Genomic DNA, 23759 nt, shown 5'->3' with positions numbered 1-23759 from the left:
AAAAAGAAAACATAAACAGTAATGCAAGAAAAAATATGCAGCCCTATCACCAGTGCAGCTTTGAAAATTATGGGAGCCACGTAGATGCCCATCAATAAATTAGTGTATAAAGAAGTGTGATGTATATTAAGTATATATGTAAATATAAAGAAATAAATGGAATATTAGTCATAAAAAAGAGGAAAATCTTACCTTATGCAATAGTATGAATGGACCTAGAGATCATTATGCTAAGTGAAATAAAACAGTCAGAAAATGACAAGTACCATATTATTTCATTCCTATGTGAAATGTGATGACCAAAATAATCTAACACCAGAATAGAAGCAAACTCACATAGAGAGCAGGCTGACATCTGTCAGTGTGGGGGCATGGTGAGGGAGGTGGAGGAATAGAGAGAAACAGGACACAAAGAACTCATGGACAAGAACAAAGGTGTGGTGATGACCGGGGGAAGGGAGGTGGAGGATGGTGTAGGGGGGATAAATGGTAGTGGAGAAACACTTGACTTGGGGAAGGGGTGAACACACAACATGTTGTACAGAGATGTGTTGTAGAATTCGTCACCTGAAGCCTCTATAAGTACAATTATTTTAACCAGTATCACCCCAATATAATTCAAGTAAATTGAAAAAAGAATAAAATCTCAGTATTTGTGACACAATGAATGGTTCTGGAGTGTGTTATATTTAAAGAAATAAATCAGAATGGGAAAAACAAATACTGTATAGGATTACTGTATATGGAATCTAAATAGCAAGGCAAATGAAAAAACAAAGCAAAGACAGGCTCATATTTATGGTGGCTTCCAGAGACATGTGTGTGGGGGTGTTAAAAGTAGGAGAGGGGATCAAAGGGTGCACACTTCCAGTTACGAAATAAATAAGTCACCTGGCAGTGTAGCTCTGTTTGTTGGAGTGGCTTCCCATTACTCCAAGGATGTGGGTGCTACCACCCATCAGAGCACATACAAGCATCAATCGATGAATGCATAAATAAATGGAAAAACAAATCAATGTATTTCTCCTCCTTTCTCTCTCTCTAAATTAATAAAATATAAATAAAATACAATAAGTCACTGAGGTTTTCCAAATAATACGAAGAATGAAGTCAAGAATATTTCAATAACTTTGTATTTGGCGACAGAGGGTAGTATTGATGACTTTATAGTGTATATAAATATCAAGTCACTATTTTGTCTACCTGAAACTAATAGGATATTGTAAGTTAATTATACTTCATCTTTAAAAGACTTAAAAACACAATGATATTTTGTTTCATACCCAGTAAGATGGCTATTAGCAAAAGCAGATAATAACAAGTGTTGGCAGCAATGTGGAGAGGTCTGAATGTTTGTGCTCTGTTGGTGGGAAAGGATAATGGTGCAGCCACTTTGGAAACCAGTGTGGTGGTTCCTCAAAAAGTTAAACATAGAACTACTATGTAACCCAGCAATTCCATTTCTGTCTATATACTCAGAATATTTGACATCAGGGTCTCAAATAGTATTCATACATCCATGTTCATAGAAGCTTTTTTTACAATAATTGAAATGTGAATACAGCCCTACTGTTCATCCATGGATGGGTGGGTAAGAAAAATGGAGTATAAACAGACAATGGAATATTCATCCTTGAAAACAGGAAGTTTTGTAATATCCTACAAAATGAATAAATCTTGAGGACGTTAGGCTAAGTGAAATAAACTGGACTGAAACGGACAAATACTTTATGATTCTATTTATAAAAAGCACTTACATTAACCAGAATTCTAAAGACACAAGTTGAAATTGTGGTTTGGCAAAGTGCAGTGGGGGTTTTGTAGAAAATAATTCTCTCAGCTTCTGTATGTCTGCAAATGATTTTACTTCTCCCTCATATTTGAAGAATAACTTTGATGCATATAGTATTTTTGGCTGGTGATTCCTCTTTCAGTAAGTTGAATGTTATGGCCCACTCTATACTGGCTTGTAGAGTCTGTGGAGTAGTCTGATGATAACCCAATGGGCTTTACTCTATATGTTATGTTGTTCTTTTCCTAGACTGCCTTGAGGATTTTTTATTGACATTGATTTCTGACTACTTTCTTACGATCTGCCTTGGAGAAGGTCTGTTTCAGTTCAGTGGTATTGTTAAGAACACTAACAAAAACAACTAAAATAATTAAAAATAATTTTTTTGCTTAAGGCAGAAACAGACTCCACATGAGCCTGACTAGGAACCACCTGGCCAGCTTCTACTGAGCAATGCTGTGCCCATCTGGGGCTGCTGTTCCATTGCTTGGCATTCAAGCTATTTTACTTTATGAGGTAATGCCATGGAGAAATTCTTACAGCCCAAGGCCAACTTGCTCAAACTGTTTGAACCATGGCTCCAGAAGGGGAAGATAGAGAAGGAATAGAGAGGGAGAGAGAAGGGGAAGGTGTAAAGAAGCCAATGATCATTTCTCCTATTGTGCCCCGACTGGAAAACAAAGCTGGGAGTTTCACACACCAGACCAACATTCTACTGCTGCGTCAACCAGCCAAGGCCAAAAAATAAAAATGGAAAAAATACAATAAAAGTATTATAATTCTGAAAATAATGACAATTAAGAAAGAAACATCACACAGCTCCTAACAGACTGAACTGGGGTTGGGTTGCATTTTTCAGGGATTTGGCATGGTGTTGGGGCCAACTTGGACTTGGTGAACATGTTAAGGACACTACTCTTTTATGGATTCTTGCTGTATTGGCCAAGAGTTTGCTTAAAGGTTTTAATCACTGTAAAAAAAAATAGAAGTCTAGATAAAGAAGATGTGGCACATATACACCATGGTATACTATTCAGCCATAAGAAATGATGACATCGAATCACTTACAACAAAATGGTGAGATCTTGATAACATTATACAGAGTGAAATAAGTATATCAGAAAAAAACAAGAACTGCAGGATTCCATACATTTGGTGAAAAATAAAAACGAGACTAAGAGACATGGACAAGGTTACAGGGGGTGGGGGGAGGGAAGGAAGAAGAGAGGGAGGGGGAGGGGGAGGGGTACAAAGAAAACTAGATAGAAGGTGATGGAGGACAATCTCTCTTTGGGTGATGGGTATGCAACAGAATTGAATGACAAGATAACCTGGACATGTTTTCTTTGAATATATGTACCCTGATTTATTGATGTCACCCCATTAAAATAAAAATGTATTTATAAAAAAAAAGAAAAAACATCACAAAAGAACAAAGAATGAAAAAACAAAAAAATAGGAAGGGAACAAAACACATACAAAAGAATAAGAATTAAAATATAAAAATTAAAGAAAATAAAATTCAAAAGGAAAAAGAGGGTGAAATTTTTAGTTTTAAGAGGTTACTATTTTCTTTTAGTAGGTGTCACTGTGTTACAAGTTTTAGCTCTGTGAAATTTTGGGGCTGATCTCCAATGAGAACTTGCTATTGCAATGATGTAGGTGGGGCTGCAGTCACATTAGTGGATAGCATGTGTTGTGAGGGATTTACAGCTTTATGGCTTCCATAATGTTGATCCCAGGCCTCCGGGTGCTCTTCCTCATGTCTCAACAGACCCGTGGACCAGACACAGAGAAGCTCTGATCTTCAGGGGAGAGAGTAGCTCTGGAGGGTTAGCTGTAGGGTCTGGCACTACCACTCTCCATACCTGTGAGGTAAGGGAGGCAGGATCTGGGAAGCTGGGGGACTGCAATATGGTGTTCACTGTCTCTGCTCTGAGTGTGGATTGTGGACAGACCATGAAAACACTGGCTGTTACCCCTCACTCTGCCATCACTTTGGTTTAATATCTTCCCCTCTGCACCTCAAATTCTCCACTACTCCTAGCGAAGTCACCATGGGTCACTCCCCTCAACACTGCCCCAGCAGATAAAACCCAGTCACTCTGGGCTTCTCTCCCCTCCAGAGTCCCCTTAGTCCATTCAGTACATGGATACTTCAGGAGCACTTACAAGCCCAGATGCAGTTCTTTCACTGAGTTATAGTTGTTCAATTTGTTGTAATTTCAAGGGGAGAGATCGGGAGTATCTCTCATGCTGCCATTACTCCACACAATTTCCTGTAATGTGTTTTGATATCGGAAAATGTAAGCCACAAACTTTGCTTTATTGAAGATTGTTTTGGCTCCTTAGGGTATTTTGAGGTAACATATGAATTAAAATTGATATTTTCTATTTTGTTAAAACATCACCATTGAGATTATAATATATTACATATGATCTATACATCAATTTGGGAAGTATGAACACTTTACCATACTGAACCTTCCAATCAATGGATTTGTTGCTAATAATTTTCAAAGAAGCAGTTGCTCTGATTCCATTCACTGTGTTCTCTTTGGACTCAGCCTTCTGAGGGAGTTCTCACACCTCTGTCATCCCAATCAGAGACACCCTGAAATGAGGGAAAAGCAGAGGTTCCAAGGCTTCAGACCCAGTATCTCTGTAAGATTAAGCAAACTGGACTATTTCTTTGCTCCTTCCATTTTTTCTCTCTGGTTTAACTCTCTGTTAACCACAAGGGTGACTATCATTTGTAGTCCATACTACATTTTCTTTTGAAATTCAAACTCAGTTGTGTCTGGCATAAATATTAACTGTATTCAATAGAAATCACCTGGGTTTTTTTGTTTGTTTTTTTTTTCTTTTTTTTCCTTTTTTTATTAGTTTTACTAGGGTGACATCAATAAATCAGGGTACATATGTTCAAAGAAAACATGTCCAGGTTATCTTGTCAATCAATTATGTTGCATAGCCATCACCCAAAGTCAGATTGTCCTCCGTCACCTTCTATCTAGTTTTCTCTGTGGCCCTCCCCCTCCCTTTATCCATCTCCCTCCTTCCCCCCCATAACCACCACACTCTTGTCAATGTCTCCTAGTCTCGTTTTTAGGCCCCACCTATGTATGGAATAATGCAGTTCTTGGTTTTTTCTGATATACTTATTTCACTTCGTATAATGTTATCAAGATCCCACCAATTTGTTGTAAATGATCTGATGTCATCATTTCTGATAGCTGAGTAGATTTCCATAGTGTATATGTGCCACATCTTCTTAATCCAGTCTTCTATTGAAGGGCTTTTTGGTTGTTTCCATGGCCTGGCCACTGTGAATAATGCTGCAATGAACATGGGGCTGCATGTGTCTTTACGTATCAATGTTTCTGAGTATGGGGGGTATATACCCAGTAGAGGGATTGCTGGGTCATAAGGTAGTTCTATTTGCAGTTTTTTGAGGAACCACCATACTTTCTTCCATAATGGTTGTACTACTTTACATTCCCACCAACAGTAAATGAGGGTTCCTTTTTCTCCACAGCCTCTCCAACTTTTGCTATTACCTGTCTTGTTAATAATAGCTAATCTAACAGGGGTGAGGTGGTATCTCATTGCAGTTTTGATTTGCACTTCTCTAATAACTAATGAAGATGAGCATCTTTTCATATATCTGTTGGCCATTTGTATTTCTTCCTGGGAGAAGTGTCTGTTCATGTCCTCTTCCCATTTTTTTTATTGAACTGTTTGTTTGTTTGTGACATCACCTGTTTTAAGAATGTTAGTGAATGATTCATTGGACACATCACCAATTTGTCAGAAATATTTGGAAGTCATTCGTGAGAGATGCACTCAAATTCTTCATTAGAAATTCTAAAGCTTTGTCTTTCACAAATAAAATAACTAAATCCAATGGCAGATTAAAGTGGGTTGAGGCCCCGAGTGCAGAAGGAAATATTGGGTCCTTTACATTAGAAAAAATTGAAAAGTTGGTGTTTTGTGGTGCCCTTCAAAAGTCAGGGTCCAGGGCATGTGCCTGGTGTGCCGATCATTAAGTCTGCTCCTGACTTAATCCTAAAAAGACGTAAGGACTGTGTCTGTTAGCTTCAGTGTCTGTCATGACATCAGAACTGGAGTATTGGCTTCTTTCACAGTCACAGATCTGACCTGAGCAAACCTTAAACCCTCAGGAGCAGATCTTGGCCAAACAGCTTGTGAACTAGTGCCCACCTCTATTTTCACTCCAGTGTCACACCTTCAAACTGGATTGTCTGAAAGGATGTCAGACAACACAAATGTCCAAGGGGGTGAGAAACAATGAGACCCTCCTCCAGGGCTTGGACCATGAGGACTACAACTATGGGGACAACACTTACCCTGATCAAGTACCCAGGACTGCAACAGGGTAAGTTTTTTAAAGCTTTTTACAATATGAAGATATCTTGAAGTGTTCTGAATACTGTGATAGGAATATTTATGCCCCCCTAAAGATATTCCAAGTTCTATTCCTACAACCTGTGACTGTTACATCCCTGGTTAAAGAAACTTTGCAGGTGTGATAAAGCTACAGCTGTTGAGATGGAAAGACTACTCTGGATTTTCTGGATCATCCCTGGTGGAATCTCACATGTCCTTATGAGATAGAGAGAGAGACCGAAAGAGATTAAATGACAGAATGAAAAGAGTAGTTGTGAACATGAGAACAGGGTAGGAAAGGTGCATGAGATGGGGACCTGAGCCAAGAAAGAGAACAGCCTCCAGAAAATGGGAAAAAAAAAAAAACAGATCGCAGAGAGTCTGAAAAAGATCAGGTCCAACAGACACACACCAGGGCCCAGCACGGTGACGCCCATTGTGGCCTTCTGCCTCCAGGACTGTCAGAAAATGTGACCACAATCTGAATACCTTACCCACTTGCATGTGATTTGGAGGCACCCAGGTAACTTACTTGCTCATTCCTTAGTCCTTTGTCTAAAATTTTCCCCATAGATTCAAAAGATGCTCCATCTGGGAAAGGAACTCTCTAAGACCTCACCACTAACATTGGCAGCAGCTCTGAGCAAATTACATGTGTGAGAAATGACCAACAACCTCCTAGAGGGCGGGGAGGACCCTAACCACCGACATTGTTCTACTTCCACATACATTTCACCTCCTGTGTAAGGCAGTCGATGCACAATCCTTCAAAGATGTTCTGTCATAGAACCTTCATGGTGAGTGGAATGTAAAGACTCCTTAAAAGGCAGCGGAGGGGGGGGAGGGAGTAAGGGAGAGGGGGGTAGAAGGTGGGAAATGGGAGACAAGGGGGTGGGGGTGATGGAGTTACATTGAGTGGAATACTTGAGTCCATGTTAACACAATAAATTAAAATTAATAAAAAATTTTAAAAATTTGTACCAGAGTGGGGACCCAGCCCTGGTAGATGAACAGATGCCAAGCTGAGCATGTACCCCGCCCAGTGCCTTTATGCCCTGTGACCACTTAGCTCCCTGCAGGGTGTACCCACATCAGGATAGACTTCCTGTTCTTCTCTGTTTGTTTATTTGTTGTTCATACAAATGCCCTGTGCCTGCTCCAAAGAGAGTCCGCACATGGATACAGAGTAATGGAAAATAGACTCTACCCTCTGGGCTCTGCTGTGCTTTTTCTGCTTGGATGATCACAAAAATGGTGTACAGACAAGTGTTGTAAATTGGATAACTGAAACCTATATTATTTTCCTAACCAATGTCATCCCAATTAAATTCACTGAAAGAAAAAGAAAAGAAAAACAGGAGATCAGGGCAGGCTCTACTGTGAAGGTGACGCTGAGTAAGAACTGAGAGGTGACAGAGCTGGGGGGGGGGGAGGTGACCCAGGCTCAGGCTCCAGTCTCATCTGTCCCTGTGATGCCCTGTGCTCTGTACTCAGAGAACCTGCTCTCACTCTCTGCCTGCTGAGCATCCAGGAATCGCTGGTCCCTGTCTCCCTCAGAGCCGCCCTTTCCCAGCCCAGCTGTAACTCTTTCTCCCCGCAGGACCCAGATCACTCATAGTGGGAAGCAAAGGTTGCAGCAAGATTAAGAAACAATTTCCAGACTACTTCCATCTACTTGAGGCCCACCAGAGTGCTCTTAGCCTCCTCTGCCCTTTTCTCCTCCTATTTAACAGATGCAACAGGCGAAGAGTGGCAGTTTCGGGCTGAATTCTCTCCCTATCCAGGTAGGAGAGCCCAGAGGGATGCAGGTGACCAAGGATATGGAGAGATGGAAACCCAGAGACTCAGAGGCTCTGGGCTCAAGGAGGGTGGCTGCAGCTGGGAGAAGAGCTGTGCACCCCAACTTTCTCTTTGCTCCCCAGCTGTCCTTGTCCCAGAAGACCTGCATTGTTCGTCATGAGTGCAGATGGGTGGATCCTGTTTAAAGTCTGAAAATGTCACATGCCTGAAAACACCACTCATTGTTATAAAGGTCATATCAGTCTCAGAGGAGGTGAGAGCTGAAGGCCAGGTCCCAAGGATGACGGGGTTGGGGCCTGGATTTTGGTGCTATTCAGGGAGTGAGCCGGAGGCCCTGGCTCATGGGCCTGTGGGTGGAGGGGGCTGAAAACCTAGATTTCTAGCTCTGAGAGTAGAGTGGCCTAAGTGCCTGTTCTCTGGTCTGAGGTGAGGAGTGGTAGGGACTAGGATTCTTGAGTCTTAAAAAGTTTAGTTTTTAGGACTCTGGGACCACACTGACACAGTTTTCACTTACTATTTGGGTTTTCCTCCATATTTAGCATTCATGGCTGCATGGTACAACCATCAACTCCATATTGAACCACACCAATAATATTGGGCAGTTCTTTGCAATCCAGTTTTCAATCAATGAGAATATGCTTTCAAAATGGGGGTGCTTCTGTTCCCTAACTAGCTTGGCTGGTAGAGCTGAAGCTATCTCTAGCTTTTTTGTATGGGATAAACTCCTTACTGATTCCATTTCTCCATGATTCTTAGCCCTTGCTGACCCCTTCACCCCAGCTCTCCCTCTGAATTCATTTCCAAACACTGAGCTGTTTTCAATTTTTTTTCAATTTTTATATCTAAGTTATTGTGTTGACATGGTTTCAAGTGTCCCACTCAATATAACACCCACTGCACACTGCACCAGTGCCCCCGTCCCCCATGCAAAGTTTCCTGCCACCTCCATTTTCCCCTTTTGCCCTCTCTTTCTGGCTCCCTTCCCCTTTTTCTTTTGTCTACGGCCACACTGTTGTCTGTATGTATGTGTTATGTATGTATGATCTTGGCTAATCTCTTAACTTTTTGATCCTGTTCCCCTTTCCCCATTACCTCTGACACCTGTCCATCTGTAATCTGTGCTCCTGCCTTTCTTTCTATTTTGTTCATCTGTTTATAGTGTTCATTCTGCATTTTATCAAGAATTTTGATCAGCTCATAAAGACTTAAAAAAATTAGTGACATTCATTTCACAGTGTACTCCCAAGAGATGAAGATGTTAAAAATCATGACACATTGGCCACTGAAAAAGCCATGAATTAAAGACTGTCTTCAACATCATTGGGAGAGAACTTATCAGGTGCCCAAATGCAAATGGACATCTAGTCCTATCTTTGACACTTGTCTTCATCTACAGTGGTCAACGACTTCTTTAAGATGAGAAACCGCTGACATCAGAGATAGACAGCTCTCCCAAGGCATCACCAAAGTCTATTACCCTACAACTTGATGTTGGACTTAATTCCTTTAATTGTCTTATCTGTCTGCTAATTATGGTTATAATAATAATTACACTTGTTCTTTGGGCTTTTCTAAAACACTATAAGTATTCCCCAGTGCTAAAAATTGCTATAATTTTACATTATAATTTTAGTATTACCAAAAATCCCCTTTTAATGGTTTGTATTTTTGAGTCAGGTCAGTAAGAAGCTAAAAACATTTCTTGGCAAGAGGAACAGGGAAACTAAGACAGATAGCTGAACAAAATGGTGGAACAGTGTACAGCCAGATACAGAAGGTCACCAAGGCAGGACTTCCTGGACTCCTAGCAATGAACAACTGGTGCTACACCTAGCCCCCAGGGTGACCTTTCCTGCCCTGGCATGTCACTGATCATGTGGATTACAACACCTGCCATGCTGCTATCCAAAGCAGTGCAGACACGACCCTGAAAGAGCACGCCTAAAAACCTGAGGCATGTTCTGTTGAGATCTCCACCGAGACTTCCTCTATAATTCCCACCTTTGAAAAGCACATAAAAGCCCTTAAGACAAAAATGTCAGCAGGTGTTCTCCTTTGGGCTCACCAACTTGAATCTCCTTTTTAAGTAAATTTCTTTCTCCTAAACTCTTAGGGTCCCCACAAGACTTGCAACCAGGGGTGTAGTGGGCAGCAGCAGCTCATTTGGAGCTAACCCCTTGAACCTGTCCCCAAGGCCCCTTTCCTCAGCTCTCCAGTGGGATGTGAGCAGCCCGCCCTGGTTCATTTCCTTCCATAAGGTCTCTAGGAACCCAAAGCAGCACTGTGCAGTCTGTCTCCTGCGGCTTCTCCTACCCTCGGACTTTCTGTATCATTACTTCCAGCTTTAATAAATGTACTCTCAAAACCACCTGGACTCATGTTGTGAAATATATCCTGAACAAAGTCAAGAACCCCACACAACTGGCCAGGTTAGGACAAACCTGCCATAAACCTGGCCCTGTTTCCAGTAACATTTTAAAATTTGGAAGGAAAGCTATTGCAAAACGAAGGAAAGAGAAGTGTGTGTTTTTTAAAGAACTTAAAATAAGTTCTTTGTCTTAGTAAGTTGGGTAATTTTGAATGAGTAAAAAGGGAGTAACTAAGAAGAACAAGGGAAGCTGTAGAAGGTTAGTGGAAGAGGAATATTGAGAAAGGAATTCTATGCATAAATGCTAGAACCCAATAATGGGAATGTGCTTTCACCCTAACCCAACAAGGACTACTAACTATATTGATTCAAATGGAAGCAGAAGTGGCTATAGAAACATGGCCCTCTATAACTGCAGCTGAGCCACAAGAAATTTACTTATAAAGCTCCACTGTCCTCCTGGCCTCTGGACTTCTTAGATAGTACTAAAATTTACAAAATTATTTTCTTACAACCTTCACCCCAAAATGTACCTTAAGATGGCAGTTCCCAATGGCTCATTAGCAAGAATCAGATTAATAACAGCACTTGAATGTTTCCTATAGAAATTGGGTGGACCATTGTAAATGGGAACCTATCTCATAGACCAATTGTGAAAACCAAAGTTGTGTGTGGTGTGCCCTCAGATTATAAGTAAAGTGTTATACACACAAAATACAAAGAAGTGAGAGAGACAGCAAAACTTGAATCATGACAGCTTATAAGTTAGAAATGACCTGGGTTGCTTTTCTTAATAAAGTCCTTTGACCTAACTGTTCCCCATTTATTTGCCTTTCACTTTTAAGAAAACTAGACCTTGACTTCTATCTAAGGTAATATATTTCTAGCCTATCTGTCCATCTAGGTACTAACCAGGCACAACCTTGCTTACTTCTGAGATCACATGAGATCGGGCGTGTTCAGAATTGTATGGCCATAGATGATCTTGCCCTATCCACAATGGTCTATTGTTCAACAAGACAAGCGCTAACACTAGGATTTCCTAGAATGAGACTCCCTAGTATCATGAAACCACATTATCTAACTAAAAAATTGGTCTTCAATGCATCCTTGAAATTGATTTATGACCAAAGGGGAGGTGTGAATGAAAAAGGATGACATACTAAACCTGAAAAGCTCAGAGGAATCCTGTAGGGTAGACCTTATAAACTCAGATTTCTGAAGTGTCTGCATAGAATGATCTGAAACTAAAGTCTAACTAAAAGCAAGTCATAACAAAGCCAGAAGTATCACAGTATCTGACTTCTAATTATACTACAGAGTCACAATAATCGAAACAGCATGGTATTGGCAGAAAAACAGACATACAGAACAACAGAACAGAATTAAGAGCCCAGAAATAAAACCACATATGTATGGATAAATCATCTTTGAAACAGAGTAAAAAAAAATGCAATGGAGAAAAGAAAGCCTCCTCAATAAATAATGCTGGGAAAATTGGAAACCTACATGCAAAAGAATGAAACTTGACTACAGTTTGTCCCCTGCACAAAAATTAATTCAAAATGGATCCAGGACCTAAATATATGATCTGAAACAATAAATTACATAGAAGAAAACACAAGTACTAAACTCATTTACCTTGGCCATACAGAACAATTTAGGAATTTGAACCTAAAGCAAAATAGTGAAGGCAAAAATAAATGAATGAGACCATATCAAACTAAAAAGCTTCTGCACAGCAAAGGAAACTAATGACAAAACAAATAGGAAGCCAAATAAATAAGAGATGATATTTACAAACAGCTCTGGTAGGAAGTAATATCCAAAATATATATAAACTCACAAAGCTGAGCAACAAACAAGCAAACAATCCAATTATAAAAATGAGGAAAGGACCTGAACAGACACTTCTCCCAAGAGGACATACAAATGGTCAACAGATATATAAGAAGATGCTCATCTTAACTAGCTGTTTGAGAAATGCAATCAAAACTACAATGAGATACCACCTCACACCTGTTAGATTGGCTATTATCAACAAGATGAGTAATAATAAATGTTGGAGAGGCTGCGAAGAAAAAACACCCTCATTCACAGCTGGTGGGAATACAAATGAGTACAATTATTATGGAGCAAAGATAGTGGTTCCTCAAAAAAACAAAGAATAGAGCTACCATTTGACCCAGCAATTCCTCTACTGGGTGTCAACCCCCAAAACTTGAAAACATTGGTACATAAAGACACATGCATCCAGATGTTCATCACAATATTGTCACAGGGGCTAAAACATGGAAACAACCAAAATGTCCCTCGATAATTGATTGGATAAAGGAGATGGTACATATATACAATGGAATAATACTCAGCCATAAGAAATGATGACATAGTGACATTTAGGCCAACATGGATGGACCTTGAGAACACTATAATGAGTGAAATAAGTAAATCAGAAAAGGCTAAAACGGTATCATTTCATACATGGGTGGGATATAAAACTGAGACTCATGCACATTGGTAAAAGTGAAGTCCTTACCAGGGGAAGGGTGTCTGGGGAGGCGCACATGGGGGAGGGAGATGTGAGGGAGGTGGGGGGGGGAAGGGTGTGAGAAGGACAAATATAAGGTGACAGAAAATGATCTGACTTTGGGTGATGAGTATACAACATAATAAACAGTTCAAATGCTATGGAAATGTTCACCTGAAACAAATGTACTCTTATTGATCCATTCACCCTGTTAAAGTTAATTTTCTAAAATTAAAAAAAAAAGCAAGTAATGATAGGTAGTCACATCTGGCACTAGATTTCAGGTGAGCCCTCAGGCCTACACCTTCACTTTTAACGTGTAAAGTAAGGAGCAAAAGGACTCTACTGGGGACCATTTTCTCAGTCAGTTGAGATATTGCTGTGGGGCTATTGTCATCAGTTTGGCTCACATAAATTCATAAGAACTCTCCACAAAGTTCAAGTTTTCTCACTTTGACGACTGAAAATTACAAGATTCTAATCAAGACTTGGTGTTTTTGACGACCTGCCCTCACTGCAAACTATCTACGGGCCATCAGGAGTTGCCTCAGCAGGACAAACACACCCTTATCACCCTCATTACGCAGAAGATTCCCAGAGTTTTAGTTGCTCTGTTCTAAGAACCAGGAAAGAACACCAAATATCTTTCTATGAAACAACACAAGGGAACAGGATTCTTGAGGTGGGGTCACTCACCCAGAGGCACACAGCTGCCTGTGGGCTCAGACATGCCACGCACTGTCTGCTGACACTTGACGTCTATGCTCCAGACTTTCCTGTGTTCCCTCCTGTATCAGAGGGTCTGAAAGGTTAAACACTATGTTTTCCATTCCTAGTACTTGAGAATCCAGATGTTAATTAAGTTCAGCCTCTGAGATGCACGTGTGTGTAACTAGGAAGCTGGAATGGAGGTGGGGTCACTATTTCTGCTCCTGTGTTGACTGACGGGTGGGCTCTGGCAGACATGGCTTTATGGGAAGAAGCAGGTGTTTCCTCCCCTTCCCTGTGGGTGGGGGCTGTGGCAATGCGACAGAGAATCCACACTCCAGGTGACAACTTTCTACCTGGCTTTTATCTAGGTCTTTAGTGGTATCACAAACATTTAATTCTTTTTGTTAAAGACCTTTCTGGCTGGGCCCTGGCTTATAGCTTAGTTAGTTAGAGCATCAACCAAAAGCACAGGGGCTGCTGGTTCAATCCCTGGTCAGGGCACATACAGGAGCCGATTGATGAGTCTCTCTCTCTCTCTCTCTCTCTCTCTCCCTTCCTCTCTCACTAAATATCAATTTCTAAAAAAAAAACCTTTGTGGCCTGACCAGTGGTAGTGCAGTGGATAAAGCTTCGAACTGGAATGTTGAGGTGTCCAGTTTGAAATCCTGGGTTTGCCCAATCAAGGCAACTATGAGAAGCAACTATGAGTTGATGCTTCCTGTTCCTCCTTGCCAGCTTTCTCTCTCTCTTCTGCCTCTAAAATCAATAAATATATCTTCTTTAAAAATACAAAATTGACAAACCTTTTTGCATAAATGTTTATGGCATGTTTACTTGTAACAGCTCAAAATTGGAAACAACACAAAGTTCAGGAATGGATGAGTGAGTAAACCAAACTGGGCTATCCTGACAATGGAATAGAACCAGGGCATAAAAAGGAAAGAGCTATTTCAAAATAATCATGTCGATTCAAGAAGTCAACCTACACCAAAATTACCTATTATGTAATTCAAATTCCAAAAATAACAAAAAATAAGAATAGAAACTAATGTATAATGACTATAAAAAATGAGAGTTTCCATAGACTGAGAAAGGAGGTGAGAGAGTGACTGGATGAGGAGATTACCAGGGGGCCTGGAAAGACTTTAAGAGTGAAGAATACATTCATTGTCTTTATTGTAACAACTTGTCTGGTGCATTAATCTGGCCAAATTTATAGACACAAAAGCACTGGTGTCCACATGGCAAGAGGCCACCCTGTGCCAGGGATGTCCCAGGGCCAGCTCTTTCTCTCTCATACAGTCAGGAGAAAGGACAGGGATCTCTCATCAGTGGGCTATCGAACCCACCTTCATTCCCCTAAAGGCCCAGTCCTGCCCACCCCACATTGTGAGTGACGTCTCGTCTCCACGGGGCTGGGCAGCAGCCTGTGTCTTTCATTCTCACAGAGACCTGACCTGACAGAGACACTGGGTCCTGCACTGCAGGTGCAGTTACCACCAGGGAGGAGCCACCTGACCTCAGAGGAATCAGGGGATGAAGGATGACTCCCAATCCCAAAGTCACTGGGCTGTGGGCACCTGCCTATGGTCCCTGAAGTCCTGGGGAACAAGGGGAATTTCTCAGCAGGATGGGACACAAAGACCCCGAATCTGTGCTTGCTTCCACCTCAGAGGGGGTGCAGATCGAACAGGGGACTCTCCTCCTCTAACCCAGGGACCCACAGCGTCCCCTTGAGACTCTCCATGGGGAACTGTTCCGCTCCTGGATCCATGGCGGAGCCTTGAGCCAATAGCAGACAGGGACACAGGTGACTTGGATTTAATGTCCAATGCTGTGATGGGAACACACGGGGAATTGTGGGAACCAGCCATCCAGGCCAAGCCCCTCTCCCAAAAGCCCCAGGAGAGCACTCACCAGGCCCTTCCTTAAAGACCTCAGGGACACAGAGCTTCTCCCAAAACATCAAATCCCCCTGAAGAAACAGTTCTCCTGACACTGCACTCACAAAACTCTGGACAATGTTTGCTCTCACTGGGCTCACCCTGCCTGGGATGGAGTCAGGCCCTACTGCCCACAGGAGTCAGGGCTGAGCGGTCTCTCAGCCTGGAGTTCAGAGCCCACCTCGTCCAGGCTTCCGGATCAACTCTCACCTCTGGAACCTAGTCACCATCCCTAGTGCAGCACCTGAGATTCGCTGCAGCCAACTTCCTGACCTCCAGGTAGTGGCACTAAGACACACAGGCAACACAAAGGAAATTCACACAAGAACTGGGCTTTGACTAGGGGGGTGGAGAAGGAGCCTGATTTCCGTCTCCTGCTCTAACGGCCCTTCTGGGCCCCTCCACCAACCCTGTTCTGTCCCCCCTGCTCCTTCTCGGGAAACATGAATGAAAATGGCCTGTACATTAAATAAGACCAACTCAGAGGCCACATGGCTGGCCTGACAAGCTCAGTGACCAAAAGAACCCCCACAGGATGGTCTCATTAACATTCCAGCTGGGCAGGTGATGGCAAGTACTCACGTCCCAGACCCACGGCTTCTGGAGCAAACGTCACCCTCTACCCTAACTGGCCCCTGTGCCTGTTCTTATGCAACCTGGATAACGTGCTTTTGACAGGTCAGAGGACAATTTTTTGCCAGACCATTCCAAGGATCAGCCCCTGGCACCGAGTACGAGACCACAAAGCCCCGGGCATCTGGTTCCCTGCACACCATCTCTGTTGTGAGTGCTCGTTATCCTGTACTCACCAATGTAAAAATGTATCTGTTTCTCCACTTCACCTTTGATCCCATTCTAGAAATTTCCTCGCATTGCTTTCTCTCACCTTCTAATGGATTTCATGCACTCCCTTTCTCCATCTTTCATTATATTGTATAAAATAACCTGCAAATCTGCTGTTCTCCTCGGGACTTGAGAACTTGCTCCCTGGCATGTGATGTCATTACAACTCAGGTAAACCCATAAAAACTTTCCACACATTTACACTTTTCTTACTAAACTGGGCCTAAGAGCACCTGCTCTCTCAGGGGTCCCTGTGCTGCTCCCCACCTCCGGCCCTGCACCACCACTGGGCAAGGCAGGTGACCACAGGGAAGCCCCCCAGGCAGAGGGCAGAGGCTGCCAGCAGCAAGGGGTCACAAGGACAAGCTCAACCAATAGTGAAGGACGGAGAGAGTCTCCCTGCGACCTCCCACCAAACACCAGGGAGCCCCTGGCCACCTGACCACCAAACACAGTCCTGTCTTCCCAGGACACACAAGACACCTCTCCCTTCACACCAACACCTGCAGGTTCTTCTGAGACACCTGGTCCCGGGTTCTGTCCCTGGAAACAGAGGCCAGGCTGGTGACACCCTGAGACAGAATAAGGGTCCTTTCTACACTCACTTCCCAGCTTGACCTTTTTTCACCCCCAGAGTCATCTCTGTGACCCTCGTGCTGGGAGGGAATCCTGCCTCCCCAGAGCAGGAGAATGTGGGGAAAGCCTGGTGTCCAGCTAGGTTTCTGTGTCACACACAGAAATAATCCCCCGGTGTGGGGACCCCTGGGGCTGTCTGTGTGGTGCTGGCAGACTCAAGAACAAGACACAGCAGAGGCCAATTCTAGGGTGAGAGTGTCATCCTCTCAGGGGGACATGTGCCCCCATCAGCACTGCTATTGCCAGTGTGCGCCAGAGGCCAGTAAGATCACCCTCCCGTGAGAGCTTGTTAGAGGCAGGGTCTCTGGCCCACCGCACTCCTGCTGAGTCAGAATCTACATGTACAGGATCTACAGACCATCCCACTGCCCAGGAGAGGAGGAGGGGCTATTCAACCCCCACATCTAGAATCTCATTCTGTTTGGACATCCCCCTTAGCTGAAGTAGCATTTCTAAGGTATCAAATGGGCATCACAATCTTTACGAAGTTTCCTAGATGACCCAATGCACAGCAAACGGGACACCTCTGTGAAAGATTTCCAAAGGTAGCCCCAGAACGGCCTTTCTGAAAGGTATAGTTAAATGTGGAGAACAGAGCGCTGTGGGAGTGGGGACAGCTCTTTGTCTCACAGGAGGCTCTGGGAGAGCAGGACCTGGTGCTTTTTCAAACACAGTGTCGGAATGTGAGTGTGTGTGTGTGTGTGTGTGTGCGCGCGCGCGCGCGCGCACGCGCGCGCGCCAAAGCCACCGCAGTTCCCAAGGAACCAAATATAGGGGGACAAGAAAATGGAGGAAGAGCACAGGGATGACCTAGGAATGAGGGGAAGGAGAGGGAGGGATCTGGTCACAGACCCCGCCCCCCGCGCACGTGACCAGGGAAGTTATCTTGCCCCAGGAGAAAGCTCAGGGTACATTAAGGAGTGACAGCAGATCCCACCAGTCTGGACAGAAGCCCTTACGAGCCTTCCTGGATCTCAGGCTTTTCTCACAGAGAGAGGGAAGAGCAGGCAGTGGACACCATGCAGGCTCTCTCAGCCACTCCCCGCACAGGACTTGTCCCCTGGCCTGGGCTGCTGCTGGCAGGTAAGAAGACAATCCCTGGGCTGGGCGGGTGGTGGGAGAAGGAGACAGGCTGGGGTCTCCCAGGGAGGACAGTGCTCTGAGAGGGGACAGATGGCTTGGACCTGTAGGACAGTACAGGCAGCAGAGTAGGATGGGGGACGGAGCCCAGCTACAGGAAGATCTCATGATCTGGAAAGGGTGAGGGAACGGAAGACCTCGACTGCTGTTTACTTCTTAGTTAGTCATCCATTAACATTGAATTTTGGAAGCTGGTGATGATTATAAGAATTTATGTCGAGTGACACCAGAGAAAACTGGACCAGGAACACTAAACATTGCCCTTCCTACCAACTTCAGAAACAGGCAATTACCCCCAGGAGATGCAGGGTCCTGGGAACACTCTTCATTCACCCACATGTATGTGCAGTCTGTGCAGGCACTGGGGGACAGGATCGGACAAGCCCCTCCATATGAGCTCACATTCTATGGCAAGAAGAGAGACAAGGACATATCTAGACTTGATGACAGCCACCCAAAAGTGTCACTGAGAAAACTGAGCAGGGACAGGTCAGAAATTGGAAACAGAAGATCTTTAGATCCTTGAGACACACCTTTGCTGACCACCTTCTCTAAGTACCAGCAGGGGTCTCAGGGCAGTGAGGGGGTGAATCAGACAGACACTAGAGAAGAGTATTCAAAACAGAAACAATAACAGTTTTACAGGTGTTAAAATAATGGCAGCCATGCTGCTGACTTTGACCATAGTACACACACACACTCTCACACACTCACACACACACCAAGGTGGAGAGACCTGCTCAGGATCAATGGTCTCATCTCCCCATCCCTATGCACAGACTTAAATACTGCTCCATTTCTCTCTTCCCTCCTAGTGTCACTCATCACTTTCTGGAGCCCGCCCACAACCGCCCAACTCACTATCGTGCCAACATTTGCTGCTGAAGGGAGTGATGTTGTTTTGCGTATCAAAAATAAGCCTATCAATTTTTGGAGCTATGTGTGGTTCAAGGGGGAAGGGGCAAATAACAATAACTTCATTGCATCTATTGCAAAATATCCACTTGGAAGCAAGACTAAAAACGAGAGAATGTTTGTCGAATATGATGGATACCTACATATTAAGAGAGTCACCCTGAAGGATGCAGGAGACTACACCATAGTAGTCTACCTTCTAAATGGAAGAAAAGAAATCGGATTTGGACGGCTCACTGTATATGGTGAGTGATTGCTCTCTAACTTCTGGGTGTCAGGGAGGAGGGGTGGAATTCTACTCCACACACAGGACGGACAGCCCTGGGCTCTGCCTCCACCGCTCTCTGCATCACGTCCCAGGTTGGGTTTGGGCATTTATTGCAGGACACACACAGTGGAGACAAACTTCCTAAGATCAGAGTTCCCAACCCGGGTTCCACTCCTGCAAACATTCACTGCAGAGAGAAGGCCCATTCTGATGGGAGTAACTCAGCAGAGTGACACCAGTCTCATCCACATCCTGGGTCCCTCCCCATGACCATGACCCTAACAAAGCTACATCAGTGCCTAGCCTGAGTACATGCCTGGAATTTTAACAAAGAAGCTCAGCTCAGGCAGCCCGGCCCCAGACCCCTGTCACAGGGCTCCTTACTTCAGGGACTCTGGTGACTTTATGTCAATTTGGATTTTACTTGCTGGGAAGTACTGACTGCAATTAACAGATTCCCGGGTACCTGATTCACAAAACTCCTGATCTGATCATCAGCGAGTACTTCGACTCAAAAGCTACATCTAGGCCTGACTAAGTGGTGGCATGGTGGAGAGAGCATCGGCTTGAAACACTGAGGACCCTGGTTCAATACCCTGAGGTCACCTTCTTGAGCGTGAGTTGACCGGCTTGAATACGGGGACGCTGGCTTGAGCATGGATCATAGTCATGACTCCATGTTGCTGGCCTGAGCCCAAAGGATGCTGGCTTGAGCCCAAAGTCACTGGCTAGGGGCTGATCTACACCTCCCTGCCCTGGACTTGAATCACATCCTTCTGTGTTTCTTGATGTCTGGGTGTCACTCCCACAGGACAGAAAGGAAAGTACTTTGCTTCTCACTCCCCACTCTCCACCTGCACCAGCTCAGGGACAACATGTAACAGACACTCAGTTTCTTTTCATAAATTAAGAAGAAATAAATGGTGATTGAAATAATGAATGAATCAATCAATCAATCAATCAAAATCCCTGCAGAGACTGGAATCTAGAGCAGAGAGTTTGGAATTCTGGCCACACAGACAGCCTCCCTGTCAACCCAGGGGCTGATATCTGGGTCTCAGACCCTTTGCTGCTCTCTAGAGAAACATTCCTTTCTGAAAGCGGTTTTAGGCTTTGGGGTATTAATAATAATTTTCACATATTGAAACATTCTATCTCTTTTTCAAATTCTTATTTCATAACCACCAAGCACAAGGGGACTACCAGAACCAGAATTTCAGCCCGTCCATCTCCCCCGAGCGGTCCATCCCCCCATCTGCATTTGCACAAGTCCTCACCTGCCCTCAGCACAGGGAGAATGACTCTATGCCCAAAGAGACAGAACACAGTTCTGCTGCCACAGTCAGCTCCTCCTGGCACTGCTCTTTTCTAGCTCATCCCTTGGACTCTGTTCTGTCATTTATTGGCTCACTGGCTCATGTCAGTCACACTCACCTGGGAGGACCTGACCCACCTCTTGGCCCTGGAGCCTGAGTAATCAACTGACCACTGGCTTGCTCTTGGTCCCCATGTGTTATTTCTGCTTGAACCCCAGTCTTGGGGGTGTCATGGAAAATAGCACATCATACACCTCGACTGGGTGCTGGAGGCTGTGCAGCTGTAAAGAATGACCTGTGGTCAGCCAGGCAGTCAGCGGACAGTGAAGAACCAGGAGGAGTGTGAGTTGGTCTCTGACTCGTAGTCCTGTGTCTTTCCAACCTGAGAAAGTATGCGCTTTTCCCCAGACATACACTGGGGTTCTATCTTCTCTTAGTGCTCAGGACCTCATGCATTTGTCTTGCGATAACTGACCTGCCTTATTGCTTTAAGGACTCAAGTTGGCTGAAAGGTGAGAGGTGCCAACTCTGACTGAAGGAATCTTTAGATGCACGCAGGGCAATGTTCTCTCTGTTCCTGACATCGCAGTTACCCACACCCAACATCACAAGCAACATTTCTGACTCCGAGAGCTTTACTTTACATTTTTCTAATGACAGTGATGTTGAGCATCTTCTCATCTGCTTATTGGTCATACATATCTCCTTTAATAAAATGTCTTTGCAAGTGCTTGCTCATATTTAAATTGGGTTATTGGGTCTTGTTGTTGAGTTTTAGGAGTTCTTTGTATATTGTATATTATCCCCTCATTCTGTATATATGTTTCAAATGTTTTTCTCTTAGCCTTTAGGTCACATTTCACTCTGTTGATTGTGTCCTTTGATGAACAGAAGTTTTCTATTTTGACAAAATCCAATTTATCTTTTTCACCTCCTGAGTTTTAAGTGTCATGTTCAAGAACTCTTTGCCAAATATAATATTTTCATTCTTCTCCCTTTATTTTCTTTTAAGGGTTTTATAGTTTTCTGTCTTACTTTTAAGATTCAATCTGCTTTGACTTAGCTCTTGTGTGTAGTATCAGTAAAAGGTCCACTTCATTCGCTTGCAGGTGGATATTGCTGTTCGGCACATTTTGTTGAAAAGACTATCCTTTTTCAAGTGAAAAGTCTGGGCTTCATTGTCTAAACAATTTCATTGCCCTTTTTGATAAAGTTTTTATGCCAGTGTCATACTATTTTGGTTAGTTTAGCTCTGTAGTAAGCTTTGAAACCAGGAAGTTAAGATCTCCAATTTCATTCATTTTTTTAAGATCATTACAAACATTTAGGGTTCATTGAAGTTCCATACGAATTTTAGGGTGGATATTGTTATTTCTGCAGAAACCAAGTAATTAGTATTTTAATAAAGATTGTATGAAATAACTAGGTAGTTAAAGATCCTGTGTTGTTTAATGAATTATTTAACAAGAGTTAAATGCCTTTTTACTCGTTATAAATTTTCCTTGGCTTGAGAGATGGACCGAATTGGTAAGCCTGCCTTCTTCAATATACATGAAGTTTACATAAAGAGAAGGGCCTGATCCTTTGTGAAGACAAAGAAAGTTCTAGAAAAGAATCAATACAAGCTTATGAGGAAAAATTCCACCTGATGATGAACTTATAAGTCACACGGGCTGGGAAGCAATTCCCATGGAGATGTCCATGGGAACAGGTCGTGGTCACACTGGGGTGATCTGGTGTCAGAGAGGAGGTTCAGCCCTCTCATTACTCACTGTCACCTGAACAAAGACAAACGTCCTTCTGCAGAGGTCAGGACCATCCTCTGGTGACCTTTACAGATCTCAGTGTAAACTGAGTGGCTGAGATCTCCGAGGAAGCTGCGTGGCCCCAGGTCCCAAGCCCACTCTCCATCATTCACGTCCTCTGTTTCTCTGCAGAGCCCTTGAGAGTGCCCACCCTCCTGGCCAGCAACACCTCAGTCACAGAGAATAAAGATGCCGTGGAGTTCACCTGCTACACAAACGGGATCACCACCCACTGGTTATTCAATGCTGTGAGACTGAAGCTCACGGAGAGGATGAAGCTGTCCCCAGACAACCGAGTCCTCACTATAGACCCTGTCCGCAGGGAGGATGCTGGCAGTTACCAGTGTGAAGTGTCCAACCCCCAGTCTTCTACTGAAAGCTGGCCCGTTGAGCTGAATGTGAAATATGAGTGACTGTCCTGCCCTTCTCCATGTTCCTAAAATCTGAATAAATTTCTTTGCACCATTTTAATAGAGTTGTTGTGAAGGTTGAGAGTCCTTAGACTTACATTGAGTTCATAAATATTCAGAATTGTGAACTAACATTTTCATTATTGATAGCTTAAGGTCACATTCCACACCAGATCCCACCTTCGGTTGGTCTTGACTGCACCATCTATATAACGAAGTGACAGCAAGTCCCTCACAGGATGGGCAGTAACTGATCACCGTTGGGAGAATGTGATGAGTTCCCAGGACTGTGAGCTCTGACCCTTCCCCAGGGGATGTGTGGAGGGTGTCTGGCATTGTAGTGGACACCAGGAATGGACAGGTAGACACCAATGTGGGTAGCAACAGTGATCTTTCTGTTTAAGCTTCCTGTATGATTTTTACAAAACAATTTCTGAAGTCTTCTGAACCATTCCTACTGTCATGGCAACAGACTTACTCACATAAGTTCAGTGTGACCCTGTCCTCTTTGTTATAGAATATAATTGGCAATACAACCAAGGCTTTGACTCAAGTGTCCTCATTAAGACAGGTGCCCACATATTTAAAAATGACCTCACCTTTGTAGATCTAAATTAAACCTGATGTGTATTTTAGTATTTCCTGGAGAACAGTGCATCACCCAAAGCTAGAAAGACTGCAAGTGAAGTGTGAAGGTGAGGCTTCCAAACCACAAGAGGCTGTTAAAACTTCCTTCTTCGTTCTCACAGAAAAACCTGTCTCGAAGCATACTTGTGGTGAATGTCAGTTCCTCTGCACTTAGGTAACTAAGCAGGCCAAATCAAGTGACATCAACCATGTTATAGGATCAAAAATACTCTTCTTCCTTGGAGATG

At 43.6% G+C, this 23759-nt stretch overlaps 1 protein-coding gene across 1 annotated transcript; it reads left to right on the top strand.

Moving 5' to 3' along the window:
* The first annotated feature begins 18004 nt into the window (after positions 1-18004).
* Positions 18005-22887, top strand: LOC136330204 (carcinoembryonic antigen-related cell adhesion molecule 21-like). The gene is made up of 3 exons (XM_066266695.1): positions 18005-18113; positions 18986-19330; positions 22607-22887. Exons 1-3 carry the CDS (start codon positions 18050-18052, stop codon positions 22885-22887), a joined length of 690 nt encoding a protein of 229 aa, XP_066122792.1. The 5' UTR covers positions 18005-18049.
* The last annotated feature ends 872 nt before the right edge of the window (positions 22888-23759 follow it).

This window comes from Saccopteryx bilineata, chromosome 3 (genome assembly GCF_036850765.1).
Source record: "Saccopteryx bilineata isolate mSacBil1 chromosome 3, mSacBil1_pri_phased_curated, whole genome shotgun sequence".
Classification (NCBI taxonomy): domain Eukaryota; kingdom Metazoa; phylum Chordata; class Mammalia; order Chiroptera; family Emballonuridae; genus Saccopteryx; species Saccopteryx bilineata.
Note: the sequence above shows the minus strand (reverse complement) of the source record. Positions and strands in the feature narration are given on the sequence as shown.

Coding starts and splice junctions, on each gene's coding strand:
- LOC136330204 (XM_066266695.1), top strand. CDS start 18,050: ATGCAGGCTCTCTCAGCCACTCCCCGCACAGGACTTGTCCCCTGGCCT. Junction 18,114..18,985: donor GCCTGGGCTGCTGCTGGCAG/GTAAGAAGACAA, acceptor CTTCCCTCCTAG/TGTCACTCATCACTTTCTGG. Junction 19,331..22,606: donor TGGACGGCTCACTGTATATG/GTGAGTGATTGC, acceptor GTTTCTCTGCAG/AGCCCTTGAGAGTGCCCACC.